This window comes from Ochlerotatus camptorhynchus, unplaced genomic scaffold (genome assembly GCF_037179485.1).
Source record: "Ochlerotatus camptorhynchus isolate MF236.1 unplaced genomic scaffold, CSIRO-AGI_Acam_v1.1 ptg000245l, whole genome shotgun sequence".
In the NCBI taxonomy this organism is placed as follows: Eukaryota; Metazoa; Arthropoda; class Insecta; order Diptera; family Culicidae; genus Ochlerotatus; species Ochlerotatus camptorhynchus.
The window spans coordinates 177,439-198,388 of record NW_027040735.1 but is presented as its reverse complement, the minus strand read 5'-3'; the positions used below and the strand labels follow the sequence as shown (position 1 = coordinate 198,388).

Below are 20,950 nucleotides of genomic sequence, written 5' to 3'. Positions count from 1 at the left end.
AGAAATTAGTCAGGGGCTTTGTCGTTCAGTTTTTCCCCGGGAATTAATGCTAAACAAGCTACAATTAAATAAAAATGATTTTTCCCCATACAATTTTACCTGCTTTACTACCAGTCCCCAGAGAGCCAAAAAATTTCAAATTTGAGAGAGAAATTCTCTCTCACAAGCTCAATCTCTCAACATGCCATGTATTTTGTTGATACTCGATTTGTGATTTCCCTTTCACAGATTACAAAATAGAGTACCTGACACTACAAAACATGTCTGGTACCTCTATATATGCATTTGCTTTAACATTTGAAGTCCCTCCTTTTTTACATATTCTGCGCAAAAGATACTTTATGCCCCGCCCCATACATAAAATTCGGCGGGAAATTCTGTGAGGGGTGAGCTATTTTGTGTGCAGAATGTGTAAAAAAGGAGGGACTTCGAATAATAATCTAAATGCATATATAGAGGTACCAGACATGTTTTGCACAGATTGTGTCTAGTTTCCGATAGATGTCACCGCAAACAACAGCAGTGACATCTGATGGAACATGAATGCAGAAGCTTGACAAAATGATTAATTGTTACACTCATTGGCCAGTATTCAGTGTCTATACGTATTACAAGCCACCGACTGATTCAACAATTGAACTGCAGATTTAGCATTTGTTTCTTAAGAGCATTGCTTGTTCCGCTTCTGTGACCTGGGAAGTAGACGCCGGGTGTCGACGAGGTATCAAACTGGTGGACTTTCTCAGAAATAAATGTCGTCCCAAGGTGGCATGTTTACCCGGAATGGACTGTATATTGACTTAAAATTTTAGAATTTCTTCACAAGCGAAAGCAAATGTTACAATGGCAAACTGACTTCTGTCATTTGAGGTTGCTTCTTCCAATCAGAAGAGAGCAAAAATTAGGCCCAAATTATGTTGGAGAAGCAAAAAAAAAATCGAAAATATTAATAGTTTGTAAATTGTTTGCAGATGATAGGTAAAAGTAAATCGAATGAAAAAAAAAACTCTTGAGATAGAGAAAAACGAAGTTGGGGGTAAAATTCGGTACTGATGTCCATATTGTGGTGTCACTTGTTCGCGCTGCTGTTGGTCGCTGTTCGACCCCACGCATTCAAATTGGGCAACACCACACGCCGCTGACCGCTTTCGCGTTGTAGGACCTCCAGAAGACTCATGCTCGGTAGCCAGGCCTGTGGAAGAGAAAATCAACGGTTTGGAAAATTAGCAATCAACAGCAAGACCGGAAGAAGATCTTTTAGTTGTTATACCTTGAATCGATCGGCCGTAGCCACCACGTTCCGGTTCGGTTCGGCATCGTATGCAACTGATTCGACACCGAACATCCCGCACATGTCGTGGACGACGTGACGCTTTTCGCGGTTCATCACCGGAAAGGAGTGACTGCGCGAGTGTTTGCTTTCTTTGGCTAGCTTCACCAGCTCGGTGAGTTTCTCGTGGATCATCTTGATCAGGGCGGGATCCTTTTTGGCGTAGGTTTTCAAAAAATCGGAATAGTTGGGCTGCAGCTTGGACGACAGGTCCGGGTTACGAATCTGAAGGCCTATTGCGAGGCGGCGGTTGCGCTCAAGCGTGCGACATTCGTCGCTGCATTCCAAACTGAAAATGTTGGTAAGCGACCGATATGAGGGATTATTGCGATTATTGGCTTTTAGCGCATCGACAGTGATGCACAGGGCATCAAATCAGAATCCAGTTAAGAAATTATTTTTCGAGAAAAAGTTTTTAAGCATTTGATGAAGAATTTCTAGTTAATTTAGTGGAGGCGAACCAGCCTAAGGCTGAAAGCCTCCTAAATAAAGCTAAATTAATTAATTAATTAGTTAATTTATGGTATACTTTGAAACAGCATGAGTATTTTACGGCTGCAAAACATAATCTCTAGGGCAACAATTGAAATAAGTCGAACAACCAACCGTAAACAATAGCTTTAAACGCAAATTTCACAAGAATAAAAACATATTCCACGCAATATCTAATAGGGTAGATCTAATCGCCCATTTTGGGCCTATCGAGCAGAAAACTTCAAATAACTCCATGATTTCAGAGTTAACAAGTCAATTATGCGTTTGATACGATACTTTAGTTAATAAGCTACCGAACGAAGTCAATGAGAACGCGTGGTATGAAAGTTTTTTTTTTTTTTTTCCTTGATTTGTTTTCCGTCGATCTTGTTTTCCGTGCTGAGCACCAATGCTACCGACGCCAGGAAGGCAGCTCCCACACCTGGACCCTACTTATCGACCCATCAACTCATGAACCGGGGACCAACGGCTTTACTTCCCTTCCGAAGGAAGGCGTGATCAGAGATGTTATGCCTCAGAACATCCCGGCGGCGCCGACTGGGATTGAACCCAGGCCTGCTGGGGTGAGAGGTAATCACGCTTACCACTACACCACCGGCGCCGCTGGTATGAAAGTTTGCACCCATTATTCCCAAAAACAAAAGAAGCGCTCCGACCGAATCCATTTTTATCTTCATCCGATAGGCCGAAGTGAATTCATTGGCGTTTCAATTGCGTTTTAATGCGTTATAGTACGTTCAGACTACAGAGTTATAACATGTTATAGCGCTATCTTGATGGTGGTTTCTGTGTTGCAATTATTTGACAACAGTTATAACGTGTTATAACTCTCCAGTCTGGACAGCGTTTTAGGCCGAGTTTAAAATCCGTAGGCCGAGTTTGGCGTCAAGAAGCAGTGTTGGACTTTTGACAATATCTCAACGATTGGTTTCTCGTTTTCAAATCTTATGGTACGTACGGAAAGGTAAATAAATTTGGAAGCCATCACTGATAATAACATTCCGTTTGATGCTAAACTGATCTAGATTAAGAAAGACTAAGTGCGGGTTGTGCTTAATAGGCCGGAAATGGGGTATTTAACCCTACCAGCATCTGACTTCATTTATCGAATGGCATTGTTATTTTGCGTGGGTGTGTTTTGATTATCGAGAAATTTGCTTTTCAAGCCATTGTTTACGATTGGTTGTTCCGCCTATTTTAATTGTTGGTCTAGATCTTTTCTGCATCCTGCATGCTAGACATAATGAGATTTTTTTTAAAGTTCCATGGGTCAACTTTTTCGTCATGTTTGATGTGCATCGCTTTCAACAGTTGATATTACAAAACAACATTTTTGGTATCGGTACTTACGTCTTATTACTTTTCGGCTTGCCGGAGCCCAGGATGTCACTCAGTTCGACCGATCCGCCACGTTGCATCTCCTGCATGGAAGACGCCAACTGTGCGGAAGCAAACCTGCGGTAGTCCTTGCTGAAGTCGTGACAAGTTCTCATCTGCTTCCGGTGGCCACATTCGCAGGTAACCTCTACCATTTCCTTGCACGGTAAATCCGGTGGACATTCACCATCGTGGCAAGGTGCCTTGCACTGATGGGAACAGTTCGTCCGTGCGGTGGTGCAGTTTTGCTTGCAGATTTCGCCTTCGCCGAAGCATTCGTTTTCGTGACATGGTTTAATGCACTTGTGACGTCCGCATGGTAGTGGTTTAGCGCATGCCAGTCCGCAGCTGAATGAGACCTGGAAGCACGGGATAGTTTTTCGCTGTTCGTGCTTGCCGTAGCAGTACTGGGTGGTCAGCACGACACACGGCGCACATTTGGTGTCTGAGTGACAGTTGTGTAGGACCGGATGGGAACAGTGGTGCCGTCGTGAGCAGGGTTTATCGCAGGGCGGTTTCTTCGTTCCGCAAGGCACTGGAGGATAGATGACACTTGCCCCACATTCGCAGGTCAGTTCGTCAAACGAAACGCGGTGACAAGTCTGACAGGAACCTTTGTGACAGGGCTTGTCGCAGCGATGACGACCGCAGGATAGCATCTGCGAGCAAGTCTTCAAGCAGATGTGATCATAATCGATGCAACACTCCTGGTTGCACTTGTGCTTGGCACAGCTACGCATCCGAGTGCAACGTTTCTTGCAGCGGGCATCGTCAGCACGTGTTTTAAGTTGCTTGCACTTGATCTGCTGATCCATATGACCGCAACGACACTTGACGAGAGTGGTTTTGTTGCACGGAAGACACTCCCCCAAGTGGCATCGGGCGTTGCAAACATGATGGGCACCTGGGGTACCACAAGGAAGCTGCTTGCCACAGACAGCCTTACAAACCGGGATAGGATCCAGGCACGATTCGCGTTCTCCTTTTACGATGGCTTGTTTTCCACAGGGACACGATGTAATGACCTCCGGGGAAAGCGAGCATTCACCACAAGTTTCCGAGTGACAAGCTTTGGTACAGTTGTGATTCTTACAACCGAGTTGTGCGTTGCAAATCTCTCCACAACCGAAGCGAGTATTGTCCAAATTGTCAACCGTGCAAGAAACCTGCTTCGTTTCCTTTTCGCAATGACATTTGTGCTCCAGGGTTTCCTCACATTCGCCACATGTGCCACAGTGGCATCTCTGCTGACAAGTGTGGATTCCGCAATTCAAAGGTTTTTCACATGTGGCATCGCAAAGGATCTCATCCTTTTGGCTACACTGCATCGGTTTAGTTGATCTTCCGCAGCCGCAACTTCTCTGCACCATCGCCTGACACGGTGGACATGGTCCGGGATGACAAAGCAATGTGCATGCATGCTCGCAAAGCTCTTCCCGACTACAAAGTTCCCCACAAGAATGGGCCACGTCGCTTCGATTATACTGAGGGTTCTTTTGCTTTCCACAGAAGCAGTAGTATTCCCGTGGAATCTTCTTCGACACGTTCTGGCACGCAGGACAACGCCACCCGTCATCAGATTTCGAACTACTAGCCCACTTAGTCGTGCAGGTCAGATGCAAAATGTGGTAGCAATTTGGACAGGACCAAATAGATTGTGTTGGTCGCACCAGATCGCAACAAACGAGACACTCCAACTTGGATGAATCCAGCTCCCGAATGAGTTTCTCGCGCTGCGAGCACTTGGAGGTAATCGTCGCTTCAAGCTTCTCCTGGCGGGCTCGATTCCTTTGATATCCATTTGGTCTACGGTCTTTCACTTCCGCATCCTTAGGTCCATTGTTGTGATTGTAATTGCTGCCATCAATCTGGGGTTCGTTTCGATCCTGATCGGGCCTCTGATTACGCCCATTGCGAAAACGTCCACCTCCAGCGTTTCCCTTCCATCTTCCATTCTGCTGCGGCTGTTGCTGCGGTGCTCTACGGGGCCTGTCATATTCCCTTGAATAGTCACCATTCAATCCTTCATGGGACGATCTTCCATTATCCCCACCATTCTCCCTCGGTTCCCTTTGATGGTCATTAAAACCGCGTCCTCGTCCACTCCCAAACCCATTGCGATTATTCCTGCGGCCGTTATTCCACTTAGATCCATCGTACTGCTTCCTCACAGCACCGGTCGCTCTTTCACCATTGTTCTCGTTGACACAATTATGCTCCCGCGGGGCTAGTCCCTGTCTCTGCTGCCAGCGTGGAACAAACTCTGCAGCGGTTGGTTTCAAATTCGAGCTTGCGTCAAAACCGCTGTTCCCGGCTGAATCAGACGGTGCTTGAAGGGACGTTCCAGCCGAGAATTGCGATATGAACTGCTCGAAGCTTTGATGTCCACCGGAAGATGATGGACCATCGCCTCCGCCGCTCGCCATCTCCGACGATGGATGTATCCTTATTGTTTGCTATCTGTCGTAGCACACAACCGAGATCTTCGGCCCCGCAAGGGGGTTGAGTTTGAACGCAGCTCCCAGTGGCGATGTTTAGTTGCCCTACGGGATGTACAAACACTATTAGATTGATGATCAATTATTGTGAAATAAAGGAAATCTATGAAACACCTCAAGATAAGATAGTCAAAACAACCACCTAAATAACCATCATCTGAAGCAGTTTAATTTTAGGTAGCTGCGCTGTTGCTACCCTTCTACCCTCCTTCAATACTTGTGAGCCTCCGCCACCCGACACTAAAGAGCAACAGCACCACCATTAAACTTTAATGGGGCTGGAAAAGGAGAAAGTTTCGACCGCAATGTTGTGCAATTTCCATTGGAAAATTATCCGCCGTACTGTCTGTTTTCCCCGGTAATATTAGCTGAAAACACAAATAACACTTACCTGAGCTGGAAAATCGAAGGAAAAACGCTGGGGAAATGAGGAAAATAACTAAAAATTGGAAAACTACTATCGACGAAAAGTTGGGTGCTGCGCGAGCTGACGGTGGTCAAAGACCATCAGCATCAGCATCACCATTGATGTTGAGGACAGGCTTTGCTAGTTTTTGTTTCACTTGCTCTAATAGATAGCCTCGGTTTGCTTTGTCGAAGTGTTTGAGTAGAATCTATTCGGCTCTCGTTTTGCCGAACCTTATTCATCAACAACAACAATAATATCGCGATAAAGGATTATGCAGGGGTGTGAAACTTTATAGAACATGAAACGGCTGCTATAAAATCTAGTAAGACACATTAAACGTCACGCTCGTTTGAGGCTACTCAAAATATGGTAATAGCACACTCAAAAGATTTTCAAATCTAAATAGATTAAAAGTTACAGTACGTTCAGACTACAGAGTTATAACAACAATGTTATAGCAACAATCAATACGAAACTAACGATTTTAAATTGGCTCACCACTTTAGTAGCCAATTGATCCCAAGCAAACGATTAACGTACCCTATTCTAGTTGAAATTCTATTACTACACTATGTTTGTTTTGATTCGCTATGAAAGTTTGACAGATAACATCAGGGGTGTGTGGATTCATGCAGAACATGCAGGGGTGAGTGAAATAGCTTGGGACTGCTTGGGACCGTTGTTCTGGTACTGAGTGAGCCAAAAATTATAATGATTTTCTTCGGGACCCAGTGGTCTTAGAGTTACATCTATGGTTATAGCGCTATCTTGATGGTGGTTTCTGTGTTGCAATTATTTGGCAACCTTATAACATGTTATAACTCTCCAGTCTGGACAGCGTTTTACACTAAATCACAACTCTCCTGCCGACGCATAGCTTGGAATAGAGACTTAGAATACACACTTAGTGTTGCTCACGGGATCGTATTGGGATTGAGTTTTTGTTTTGGTCAGGAGTTGGGGATACTAGATTGGTGTTCGCACCCGTGAGGGTCTTTTGGTTCCCGTTGCGAGAATCGTTTAGGGTTACGATTCAATCGGTTGCCAAACCGATGCGAAGGTAATCGGCTCACGTGTGCTAGGATGGGGAGGTTTTGTGAGCAGAGTTTTCCTTCTTGAAGGATACGTGAAGTTCCAAGTTAACCAGATCTCTTCAATCCAGACTGCTGGCCAGTTGCCACAATCTGTAATTGATTCCAATTGGTTGGGTTCCACCTAAAGAGAGTCCGGTATCACTTGCCAAATTTAGTTGGTGGCGAGTAAGGGGCTTCCGGATACAATCTTTCGGCTGGATTGCTAACCAATTCAGGCTCAAGATCTGATATAACTTACCGATTGGGTTTCGGATGAGTGAGCCGCATGAACGAATAGTCAAAAAACACACTGATTTTATTTCTCTGAAATTTCCCTTATATAAGGAGTCGGGGCCCTAGAATTTGGGCGTCAGTACATCGTGCGCATGTGCGCTTTGCATCTATGCAAAGGTCTTATTCACCTAACGCTCAAGTCCCTACGCACAAGTCCTATGGCCTTTGCTGTATCGCCTAAGTGACGATACGGTTTTATTTGGGTTCCGAATTTAATTACTTTCCTTCTAATTTCGGGAGTAGGGCGACGCGTGAGATCACCCCGTTCTAAAATTCTTAAACAGTGCACTTCCCAGAGTACGCGCGGCCTTACCTCTAGTGGGTAATTTATTGAACCTTCCTTAACATCTTCTACCTAGCTCTATAAATGTGGCCTTGCTTTTGCGGTACCGTTCTTCTGTGGTACTCGGTCGTACCACCAACAATCAATACGAAACTAACGATTTTAAATTGGCTCACCACTTTAGTAGCCTATTGGTCCCAAGCAAACGATTAACGTACCCTATTCTAGTTAAAATTCTATTACTACACTATGTTTGTTTTGATTCGCTATGAAAGTTTGACAGATAACATCAGGGGTGTGTGGATTCATGCAGAACATGCAGGGGTGAGTGAAATAGCTTGGGACTGCTTGGGACCGTTGTTCTGGTACTGAGTGAGCCAAAAATAATAATGATTTTCTTCGGGACCCAGTGGTCTTAGAGTTACCTCTATGGTTTTACCCTGATTAAAACCCGTTTAATTATTCCCAGATCATCAAGAGCTATTCCTGGTATGTTTTCATTACGTGTTTGGTAGAATATTCGTAGTATGCTTTCAATTTACAAAGAGTTATTGGCAATGATTTTTCACTTCCACTGCGATATCTGGAATAATTATATGGTAGAAGCGACTTGTTCCTTAGTAATGGCTGACCAAAGTAATTAAAGTCATGCAAAATGCAGGGAATGCAACTGATACGCTAGAATATAAGAAAAGAAGTTTACAAAATTGTTTTACACCGGTGTAACATATGTGACACATAGCTCGATCAAAAATTTTCTCTCGTTGACTGAGTTGCTGCGATATGTATTGACATGTTGACAACGATATTCATCATTGAGCAGCGCGAGTAACTCAGAGCTACTCAAAATTTGCTTAAAAATTACTCATGATTTAAAGCTGTCTGGCCCCTAGTTCCGCACCGAATAGGTCGAAACTGCAAACTAGGAGGAACGGGTGATGGCGATGGATTACAAGGTTCCGGTTAATATTCCCAGCTGCATTTGGACGGGAATTTGATTCGCAATATTCTCGCACAGAAATACATCAGCCGGTGGGTGTCTTACTTCACCATTAACCCTTGACCAGCATCAGAGACGAGTAAAACTTGGGCCGAGTGGAAAAAATGACCTGAATTCCTTTTCCACCTGCTTGTCGTAGGGGGTTTCATTGGTAAGGCTTTTCCCGGGGCTAGAATCAGCTGAACGAAATCAACAGTTGCTTCGCGCCTGTTCGGCAACTTCCATGCTACAACACACAGAGACCCGGGCTCTTATCCGTCGAATTCGATCGGTTTGAGTCCGGGATGTGCGTTGCCGAATCTTCCGTGATGCACTTGATGTTTTTTGCCCCCGAGACCGATTATAGACGAGTGGTCCGTCATCTTTTTTTAGTTTTCGCACCGATTTTTTACCGGTATGGCCAGCTGACATACGTGGTGTTTGTTGTGGAGAGTGTTGTAAACTGACAGTGAGTCTGGCAGAGTGCTTCGCGGTCGACCTGAAAACTTCGAAAAACTGCACGGCTTGCTTGACAATTTGTGTGCATGCAGAAGGGATAAATTGGGAATAGAAAGAATAGATAGGATGGATTGAAATTTTGTGAACGTTGAAAATTATATGAGAGGTTTGGGTAAAAATGGGATAATCCTGAAGTGTCGTTCCCCCTGATTTTTACTGACTTTTCGTGATATCACGAAAATTTGGAAATTAACGACTTTCTCAGTAAATAAATAATCTGTGTACAGTATTTTGCATCAAACGATACCGAAGTTCAGTTTGTGTTTTACAGAACGTCAGTTATTCACCTGATTTAAACTGAATTTTCAGTAAATCTTTCGTTTTACGGTGTAAACCCAGTACAAAAAAATACTGAACAAATAAATGCTGGATTAGTGTATAGACTTATAATTAACCACTTCATTCGAGCAGTTTGAGACAGGCGAGGACAGGTACAATCGCGTCATCTGCCGCTAAGGTAAAGGCTTCGAACGAATGTGATAGCAAAGATTACATACTCAGAAGAAGGGTTTGTGTATTTGCTCATTTTTTCTATGCGTTGCTTCCATCTTCACTCAAGCGCAGAGCCCAATGTATCTGTCGCTTGGATTCTGGCAAAGTTGCCAGTCTTCTTGATTTGTTGTCTTCGATATTGTTTAGGCTGTGTTCCATATGGTGAATTTTCACTTAAATTTGACAGATGGAAAATTTTCAAATAAACCTGCTATAGAGATTTTCACGTCCAGTTGTATTGGTACGATATATGAGAGCGTGTTAGTGAATATCCGAGGAAAATACATAACAAATCGCCGTCAAACTCATTTTGACAGATCTAATTTCATACATTTTTTAGGTTAGCCAGAGGAAAATAATAAACAACTTTACACAGCGATCCACCCGCTAGTGTGCGTGCGTTAAACGTCACTAATCTCTATTGTACCAGACTTATTTCTGACAGACAGGAATCAATTTTGACAAACACCTTCTCGAAAATAGGAAGATCAAACACCTTATCTTCCTATTTTCGAGAAGGTGTTTGAAAAAATTGATTCCTGCACGGAGAACAAATTATAGCAGACCGAGTAGCAGACGCAATTATTTTTCCGGTCAAAATAACTATATTGTTCAATTGTTTTAGAGATAACCCGAAACTATAGTTGATTTGACTATATATAGAGGGCAACAACTATAGTCCATAGTTGGCTCCTCGGTTGGTTCAACTATATTTTTCAGTAGATGAACAAACGTTAAACTTCAAGATACAACTCAAGACCAACAATTGAAATGGCCTTAACTCCATTTTGTAAGCAAAATTTTAATTCTAGTTCAGTAAAACCGGTAAAACTTTGTGATATTAGCGTCGTTTTGTCGTTTCTGACGCTGGTCCTCATTTGGTGTTGTTTTTTTTTCGACGTCGGGTGGGGGTGAGGATGATATGGGGATCGGTATCAGAAACGACGGAGTGACGTTGATATTGTGGGGTTTCACCTGGGGGGACGTGCTGTCAAATCAGCCTACTGATCATCTTGTATGAAACTGGTTCCAAACGTAAACAAACGCTGTAGGTTTCTTATGGCTTGTTTACGTTTGGAACCAGTTATGCGAGGTAGGCGACGATTATTCGTATTTGACAGCCACCTCCCCCCCTTGGGTTTCACCGGTTTTGTCGAGCTTGGAACACATGCTTGCGTGGGTTTTCGGACCAACGGTCTTTGGTTTCGCCGCTTGCAGGCCGTTTTCGGTTGAGTTTGCCGAATGTAAACAAGAAGGAAAAAATCACACGCTAAAAACTGTTTACCCAGATTATGTATTGTTGAAATAAACATGCTTTTGAATTTAATTCAAACGTACATATTTTTGTTGAAAACATGTTTTTAATTTACTTTGAACTGTTCATATTTTTATATAATAAACATATATATATTTGATTTAAATGGACAAAATTTGGTTCCGTGACTAAGGCTCTGAACCATTTAGCAATTTAACTCGGCAAATGGTTCACCTGGTTCGCAGCCTAAATGGTTCAGAGCCTTAAACGCTGGCCAGACTGAGCAGTTATAACATGTTATAACGGTTGTCAAATAATTGCAACACAGAAACCACCATCAAGATAGCGCTATAACATGTTATAACTCTGTAGTCTGATAGTACGTTCAGACTACAGAGTTATAACATGTTATAGCGCTATCTTGATGGTGGTTTCTGTACTATTAAACGCTGGCCAGACTGAGTAGTTATAACATGTTATAACGGTTGTCAAATAATTGCAACACAGAAACCACCATCAAGATAGCGCTATAACATGTTATAACTCTGTAGTCTGAACGTACTATTAAACGCTGGCCAGACTGAGTAGTTATAACATGTTATAACGGTTGTCAAATAATTGCAACACAGAAACCACCATCAAGATAGCGCTATAACATGTTATAACTCTGTAGTCTGAACGTACTATAATTTGAGTAGGATCTACTGATATCGATCAAAAGGCTACTCAAAATGAGTAAACTACGTTGATATGAACAACATCGACCTGAATTCAATCGATGTTGTTAATTTTATAATTCGTCAATTAACCACTTTGTCAAGCAGTTTTGGCGTAACTTTCTACCAGTGATTTCACAAAACTGGACCAACTAATTTATATTTTTTTATGAAACGCACAAATGTTGGCTACTTTTCTCGAGGTTCTAGAAGAAAAAATCTCAAAATAATGTTTCATATCAAAGTTCGAGTGGTACACAGCAAAAAAAAAAATGTAATATCGATCAACGTAATTCAAGCTGATGTATGAAATAATGATGTAATAGCAAAAAGCAGATACAATATTACACTCGATATTACATGATATTACATCAATAGATGTAATTTTGTTCGCAAAATCGATGTATATCGTAACGTTATCTTACACAACCTATGGATTGACCTGGTTGCAGCAGTTTGGATGTAATATTCAACAATTTTTTTTCTGTGTAGTAAACGTCATTTTATCTGCTTGAATTAAGTGGTTAATTGACCACTTTGTCAAGCAGTTTTGGCGTGACTTTCTACCAGCGATTTCACAAAACTGGACCAACTAATTTCTATTTTTTTATGAAACGCACAAATTTTGGCTACTTTTCTCGAGGTTCTAGAAGAAAAAATCTCAAAATATTGTTTTATTTCAAGGTTTGAGTGGTAGTAAACGTTATTTTAAGTGCTCGAATGAAGTGGTTAATTCTTACTTAGTTTACTCATTTTTTAGTAGCTTCACTGTTAATCGATATGGGTAGATACTACTTAAATTTGGTTAGTTTTAAAATAGCGTATCTGCTCGTCGTGTGGCGGCGAGAGGTGAGAGTCGCACCGGACATCGGCTTCGAGGGCGAGAGCGACGAGAGCGACGAGAGCGAACAGCAAACTTCAAAACAAAGTAAAGTTCGTCTGCTGTTGAACACTGTGTGTGGAGCAGTGGAGCCCGTGCCCCGTGGAGTCCGTAAAATTTTCATTTCGTTCTTAGTCGTGGAAAGAATGCTTCTTTTCGGTTAATTGGAATTTTTCACTGCACTAGTTGCAAGGAACTACTGTTTTCTTGAGATTTAGTTGACACATGTAGTCAGAATTTAAATCAGCTTTGAACTAAAAAAAAAAAAATAATCGCCCGTGAAAAGCCATCAGTGAGAGCATATTCTGCATGATTTCGAAATCATCTACAGTGCCAGGTTTCCCAGACAGGTAATGAACAATACTAATGAATGGAGAATAAAAGTCTAAGCATGGTTTTTTGATTTGATTGTTTTCTATTTTGAAGATTTTCAACCACAATAATAATTATAATATAAATAAGAATTGTTCATCTAGTTAAGGAAAGGAAGAAGGTCACACAAAACGTAATGTATCTTTGTTCTTATTCGTATGTATGAGTAGATGACCGTGGGAATTGTTTGTTATAATTTCCATTTTAGATATTGTAGACCCAGAAAGGTAGGAAACCACATCCAGCGATAGCCCCGATGACCTGGGAACATTTGGAGCGTGGCAGTTCGCCTGTAGATTGGTGCGAAGGCAATTACCTCATATCACCGGATATTGCCGAATTCGTTAACACGGTAAGAGGAAAAAACCTGTTCATTGCTACGAAACGGTTGTGATTTACATAGCACCTGCTTTGGCTCGAAAAGTAATTACCTATCCACAATCAAGGTCAGAATGCAGAACGGTGGCAGAAGGGTTTAGACATCATAATATCTTATGTAACTCGTTTCGAATTGCTATAATGGCGCATAATAACCCTGCCAGATTGAATTGCATGTCGCAGCTAAACGAATGAAACAGATGTGTGGAGAATTGATGCGAATAACACAGGCCTATACACATCGTTTAGCGTGCAGGCCAGCAGTGAAAATAACGAACTAACAGGCAGGAAATCCCCCCGCTTATATTTGTATATTTTCTGTTTTTTTTTGGTAATTTGACACGTCCACGGGTTTGTAAATAGACACTCCTGATGCCGACCATCGTCAATGTGTACATTTAACTGTTTGTGCTGAAAGGAACGACACTTGCTCTATTTGCGCTACTGTTTAGATGTAACTTGCAAATAATCTTCCTGGTTGTTATCATCGCTGCGCTTATCAACATGTCAATTGGTAGCAGCTTTAAATCGCAGCTTATTTGCATATCGGGTGAGGTGAACGGTTGTACACCAATTCAATTTTTTTTCGTATGTATTAACATATTCTTCGTATCTAAAATGGGTTTGTTTAGTTTATTGGCAAGTGCAGAAATCGATGTCAAGAAATAACTAAGAGGTAGGTACGTGCAATATGTACATGCGCAGGCCATTAGGCTAGTTCATTTCGGATAAAGGCGTGCCATTTCGGTAAACATATCTACCGTTTTTATTGTCGCCAATGAATCGCAGGACGAGGTAGCCCATAGCGCGTTGGATCCTACGGAAGCTACTGTATTTGGAGAAAAATGGGAAATGTTTAATACTTACAGCTGCGGCGACGATGGCTGTTACCGCATAATTAGAAATTTGATCGATGTACACAGTAAAGTCACACTGTTTTGTATCTGTAACACACAGTGTTGGCAAAATCAGAAATCAATTGATATTTTTCTGCTCTCATGCGCTCGCAATATCACGCGTGATATTGGAACAAAATATCATGTTTGATATTGATTTTACAAGCTCCTTTGATATTGCGAGACTATTCGAAAATCAAGTTGAGAGTGAACTCGACACAAAAATGATTCCATTCGATATGCATTCTTAGAAAGAGAAAGCATAGTTTGCAATCTCTTTTTAACACTCCGAATACGATGCCTCCGAAAAACGTGTAAAGGCAAGTTTGCAATGGCACAACTTAGCCATTTTTTAATGAATTTCAAAAATTGTGGTGCCTTTAAAATTCCTAGGGTTTCTAGATGATTTTGATTGCAAAAAACTTGAAAATAGAGTCGTCTACTTTTTTTAAAAGCGAAAAGAGTTGTTACACGTTTTTTTGAAAGGTGTTTGTAGGGTTTTGCAAGTGGTGCAAGATCTGTAATTTAGATTAATGGGCACAAATGTTCACAATTAGCCAGAATACAGTCATGGTTCCTATATATGGATCCTGGAGACAACGGAACGGTCCTCGAAAAATCCGGAACATCCGTAAAAATGGTCAATCCATGATCCTGATCCTAGAGCTCTGCGGTTTTTTTTTGAAAACATTAGGAACTGTGATATAAACAAATATTTGGGGTCGTGACATAAACATGTACCTGTATGGTCATGGGACCGTCCTCCGGAAGATCCGGAACATCCGTAAAAGTAGTAAATCCACGATCCTGATCCTAGAGCTCCGCGTTTTTTTATAAACATTAGGAACTGTGATGATAGAAAGAATTTGGGCTTGTGACATAAACATGAACTTGGATGTCCATAGGACCGTCCTGCGGAAGATCCGGAACATCCGTAAAAGTGATCAATCCATGAAACTGATCCTAGAGCTACGCGTTTTTTTAACATTAGGATCTGTGATATAAGAATGAATTTGGGTCATGGACCAAGATGGCCATCGGACCGTCCAGCGGAAGATCCGGAACATCCGTAAAAGTGGTAAATTTATGATCCTGATCCCAGAGCTCCGTGGTTTTCTTGAAAACATTAGGAACTGTGATGATAGAAAGAATTTGGGCTTGTGACATAAACATGAACCTGGATGTCCATAGGACCGTCCTGCGGAAGAACCGGAACATCCGTAAAAGTGATCAAACCATGAAACTGGTCCTAGAGCTACGCGTTTTTTAACATTAGGATCTGTGATATAAGAATGAATTTGGGTCATGGACCAAGATGTCCATCGGACCGTCCAGCGGAAGATCCGGAACATCCGTGAAAGTGATAAATCCACGATCCTGATCCTAGAGCTCCGCGTTTTTTTTATAAACATTAGGAACTGTGATGATAGAAAGAATTTGGGCTTGTGACATAAACATGAACCTGGATGTCCATGGGACCGTCCTCCGAAAGATCCGGAACATTCGTGAAAGAGGAAAATTAACGAAACTGATCCTAGAGCTCCGTGGTTTTCTTGAAAACGTTAGGAACTGTGATGATAGAATGATTTTGGGATCGTGACATAAACATGGACCCAGATGGTCATCGGAACGTCCTCCGGAAGATCCAAAAAATCTATTGTCACCATTTGCAAGAGATTTCTTGGGCAATACCAGCAGGGATTCATGGGTTCATATTCGCGATTCGGCAGGTTCTGCAGAAATGCCACAAATGCAACTTGCTTACACATCATTTGTTCATCGATTTCAAATCCGCATACGACACAATCGATCGTGATCAGCTATGGCAGATTATGCATTTTCAGGAAGTCCATCCAGCTTCTTGGCTTCGCCGATGACATCGACATCATGACACGGAACTTTGAGGCGAAGGCGGAAACGTACATCAGACTGAAAGCTGAAGCTAGGTGGATTGGACTTGCCATCAACACATTAAACACAAAATACATTCAAAGTGTTTTTATGTTACTTCATACGCGAAGTTAGCGTTTTCAGAGTTGGTTGGAAATGCTAACATGAAGCTTTAGTGTGATAATTTATTAGCTAGAGAATGATCTTTAGAAGAGAGTAGATGGATAGTTCCGTTAAAGTACGGCAGCATGAAAATTGAATTGAAGTTGAAAATGAGCGAAGGGCCATTAATGCGACAGTTTTTTTTTAAGTTAGACGCACATCTTTTGCCTAACCCGTACGATGTACGCGGAGACTTGAAGTATGTCTCCAAGTCTACAGGCAAAAAATTCATGTTAGCATTTCCAACCAACACAAAATACATGAAAGGAAGAGGTTCTAGGGAAAACAATGTTAGCCTCCCACCCCGAGTTCAGATTGACGGTGACGAAATCGAGGTGGTCGATGAGTTCGTGTATTTGGGCTCACTGGTGACCGTCGAAAATGATACCAGCAGAGAATTTCAAAGACCTATTATGGCAGGGAATCGTGCCTACTTTGGACTCTGGAGGACGCTCCGGTCGAATAAAATTCGCCACGAAGTTGACTATCTAAAAGACGCTGATTAGACCGGTGGGCGTCTACAGCCACGAGACCGTGACTATGCTCGTGGAGGACAAACGCGCCCTTGGATGACGGAACGTGGAGGAAGCGAATGAACCAAGAATTGCACCAGCTGTTGGGAGAACCATCCATCGTTCACATTGCAAAAATTGGGCGACTACGGTAGGCTGGGTATGTCGTAAGAATGTCGCACGACGACGCAGTGAAAATGGTTCTCGAAAGCACCCCAACAGGAACAAGAAGAAGAGGCGCGCAGTGGGCAAGGTGGATCGACCAAGTAGAAGGCGACCTGCGGATCCTTCGCAGACTACGAGGCTGGCAAAGTCTGGCCATGGATCGAGTAGAGTTGATACGACTTCTTCGGACAGCAGAGGACAACAAGGCCTTAGCCCGATTGCAAGCCATAAAATTGATCCAAGAACGAAAAACCGTGGAACTGTGATATTAGAATGAATTTGGAGTCTTAACATAAACATGGAACCGAATGACCATGGGACAGTCGTCTGGAAGATCCGTAAAAATGGCCCATCCATGATACTGTTTCTAGAGCTCCGTAGTTTTGTCGAAAGCACTTCTAACTGTGATATATGAAAGAATTTAGGGTCGAGACATCAACATGAACCTGGATGGCCGTTGGAACGTCCTCCAGAAGATCCTGATCATCCGTAAAACTGGATCATCGATGAAACTGTGAAAAAACCGTGTTTTTTTTCGAAAACTCTTGGAACTGCGATTTAAGCATGGATCCGGATGGCCATGAGGCTGTCCTCCACTGTGATATAAGAAACCTCTGGATCACTTTTACGGATGTTCCGTATCTTCCGGAGGACGGTCCTATGGCCATCCAAGTCCGTGTTTTTTTTTATCTTTATTAAGCAGACTTTCAGCCCTGGGCTGGTTCGTCTCCGGTACGTGTTTATGTCATGACCCCGAATTCTTTCTTATATCGCAGTTCCACATGCTTTCGAAAAAAACGTAGAACTCTAGGATCAATTTCAAGGATTGACCATTTTTAAAGATGTTCTAGATCTTGCGGAGGATGGTCCCATGGCCTTCTAGGTACATGTTTATGTCACGATCGTAAATTAATTTATATATGACAATTCCAAGTGATTTCGAAAAAATCGTGGAGCTCTAGGGTCAGTTTCATTCAATGACCACTTTTACGGAATTTTCGGATCTTGCGGAGGACGGTCCGATGGCCATCTGGGTCCATGTTTATGTCACGATCCCAAATTCATTCTAATATCGCAGTTCCTAACGTTTTCAAGAAAACCACGGAGCTCTAGGATCAGTTTCGTGAATTTTCCACTTTCACGGATGTTCCGGATCTTTCGGAGGACGGTCCCATACCCATCAAGGTCCATGTTTATGTCACAACCCCAAATTCATTCTATCATCACAGTTCTTAGTGTTTTAGTAACGCGTAACTCTAGGATCAGTTTCATGGATTGATCACTTTTACGGATGTTCCGGATCTTCCGGAGGACGGTCCTATGGACATCCAGGTTCATGTTTGTGTCACAAACCCAAATTCTTTCTATCATCACAGTTCCTAATGTTTATAAAAAACGCGGAGCTCTAGGATCAGGATCGTGGATTTACTACTTTTACGGATTTTCCGGATCTTCCGGAGGACGGTCCCATGGCCATCTGGGTCCATGATCCAAATTCATTCTTATATCACAAATCCTGATGTTAAAAAAAAACACGGAGCTCTACACGGATAGAAATCTCCTTATACCTTTTGGCAAATTTCTATTGCTGATTATTCATAAAATGTATAAGTCAACTAATAAGCAGACGTCTTGCAAAAAGTTAATGGAGATCATGTGTCAAATGAAATGTATAAGCGGTCACACATACCTTTTATGCATTCTTATAGAACCTATGTGGTTTGTCTTATGGAATGTATAAGGCTGATTTTTTGGCAAAAATGTATAAGTGAAACACATGGATAAATAATTGATTTTCGTTTCGTGTAGGATCAGTTTCATGGATTGATCACTTTTACGGATGTTGCGGATCTTCTGGAGGACGGTCCCATGGCCATTCAAGTACATGTTTATGTCACGACCCCAAATATTTTTTTGTATCAGTTCCTAATGTTTTCAAAAAAAAAAAACCGCAGAGGTCTAGGATCAGGATCATGATTGACCATTTTTACGGATGTTCCGAATTTTTCGAGGATCGTTCCGTTGTCTCCAGGATCCATATATAGGAACCATGACTGTATTCTGGCTAATTGTGAACATTTGTGTCCATTAATCTAAATTACAGATCTTGCGCCACTTGCAAAACCCTACAAACACACCTTTAAAAAACGTGTAACAACTCTTTTCGCTTTTTAAAAAAGTAGACGACTCTATTTTCAAGTTCTTTGCAATCAAAATCATCTATAAACCCTAGGAATTCTAAAGGTACCACAATTTTTGAAATTCATTAAGAAATGGCTAAGTTGTGCCATTGCAAACTTGCCGTTACACGTTTTTCGGAGGCTTCGTAGTCGGCGTAAAGTTTTTTACCCACCGTATTCGGAGTGTTAAAGCCTTATTGTCCGTTGTTTCAGCTTGTTCTACCACAGGCATGCTGATTTTTTTATATGAAGAGCGTTAATAAGACCCTATTTTCTCGAGGTTCTAGAAGAAAAATCGTTAAATAATGTTCCACGGCAATGTACAAAGGTAGGAAACGTCATTTCAAACTGCTCGAATTATGTTATCAATTAATCATATTGTCGAGCAGTTTTGGGACGACCTTCTACCAGCGATTTTACGGAAATGAAACAATCAATTTCAGATTTTTCAAGCATTTTACAAATAAGACCCTATTTTCTCGAGGTTGTAGAAGAAAAAATACTAAAATATTGTTCCACGTTAAAGTTCGAGTGGTAGGAAACGTCATTTTAAACTGCTCGAATGATGTGATCCATTGTTCTTTTTTATAGTTCGATGAAACAAATAATCATGACATTAAAAAAGTCTGTTGATGTAATACGTCAAAAATACTGCAAATTTACACAATTTTACAATGCACCATTATTAAGTTTAAAATTCACCGGGCTTAAGATAAGTGTCGCTTAAATTAATCAGTAGTCTGAGGTGGTATAGGAACGCTAAGCGAGCGTTAAGCGGCGATATTAAACTTTTGATTGTGTAGGGGATGGGGCGGATACTTGATCTGTTAGACATTTTATTGGTTTAATACCACCTTATTACATCAACAGACTATTTAATGCCCCGATGATGAATATTATAAACATAATTACTTTTATATGGGTATGGGTTTATTTGATTGAACGTCATTTCCAATGTATATATTGATACATTCAAACCATTGGCATTTGAGATAAGACAGAGATAGGATGCGGAGGGCCCGCTTAGGAGGAGCGTAACCCATGTTATGGTTTCCATTTATTAAATAGTTCAGATAGGCTGGAAATGACAGGTTCATAGTGAGAAAATGTACCATATGGGTCCCGTTCACTGATCAAAATCAGATTCACATCGTCAGACCCTGCCCAAGAATAAGGGGATTGACGATGTCTTGTCAAGTTTTATTTTGAATTTGCGTTTTGTATTTAATACTCTAGTAAATCTCGCGTCCGTGCTCGTTCACAACAGTGTGAGGTGTCAATACTCACTGGGTCATATGTCTTAGACCAGTTCCAGATTAGTTTGCTATTAATATCTTCTGCATCGCAGTTCGCGATAGATTACTAAATATGGGTTCTCTTTTCCGACCATAATAGTGTGAGGGAAGGGGGTTAGTTAAACGTTGCGATATGAGAGCGAATAGAGGCAAATAAATAGGGAAGACAACACCATGACCCAAATAAGTAACCAATGCATGCGACTCACACTTAACTTGTTCTATTTTTTTCTTTCTTCCTATAATGTACTAATATTAACTGCCTGAGGACAAATGGGAACACGACCAGAAGTTCAATAGGAGAAAATTCGAACAAGAAAAGAAGAATTAAACTTGCACCGGCAAGAGGAACCAGACAGAAAGGATCATGCCGGTTGGAGACAGCCAATGTATACTGGACGAAGCTTGTATCTAGGAAAAGTCGTATGTGCAGGAAACCGTAAGTAGGATAAGAATCGTAAAAGGTGTGTGCTTGATAAGATCCTAACTTAACTTTAAAT

At 41.6% G+C, this 20,950-nt stretch overlaps 1 protein-coding gene across 1 annotated transcript; it reads right to left on the bottom strand.

Moving 5' to 3' along the window:
• Window positions 1–773: 773 nt before the first annotated feature.
• On the bottom strand, window positions 774–6,211 carry LOC135704671 (protein shuttle craft-like). The gene is made up of 4 exons (XM_065226148.1): window positions 6,092–6,211; window positions 3,176–5,745; window positions 1,271–1,619; window positions 774–1,192 (listed from the first exon to the last, which is right to left on the bottom strand). The coding sequence occupies exons 2-4, from the start codon at window positions 5,626–5,628 to the stop codon at window positions 1,070–1,072; spliced, it is 2,925 nt and encodes a 974-aa protein (XP_065082220.1). The 5' UTR covers window positions 5,629–5,745; window positions 6,092–6,211; the 3' UTR covers window positions 774–1,069.
• Between the last annotated feature and the right edge of the window lie 14,739 nt (window positions 6,212–20,950).

Excerpts from the sequence above, each read along its gene's own strand:
- LOC135704671 (XM_065226148.1), bottom strand. The coding sequence starts at position 5,628 with ATGGCGAGCGGCGGAGGCGATGGTCCATCATCTTCCGGTGGACATCAA. Across the intron at positions 1,620-3,175 it reads AAGCCGAAAAGTAATAAGAC|TTTGGAATGCAGCGACGAAT; the intron begins GTAAGTACCGAT and ends CAACATTTTCAG. Across the intron at positions 1,193-1,270 it reads CTACGGCCGATCGATTCAAG|GCCTGGCTACCGAGCATGAG; the intron begins GTATAACAACTA and ends TCTCTTCCACAG.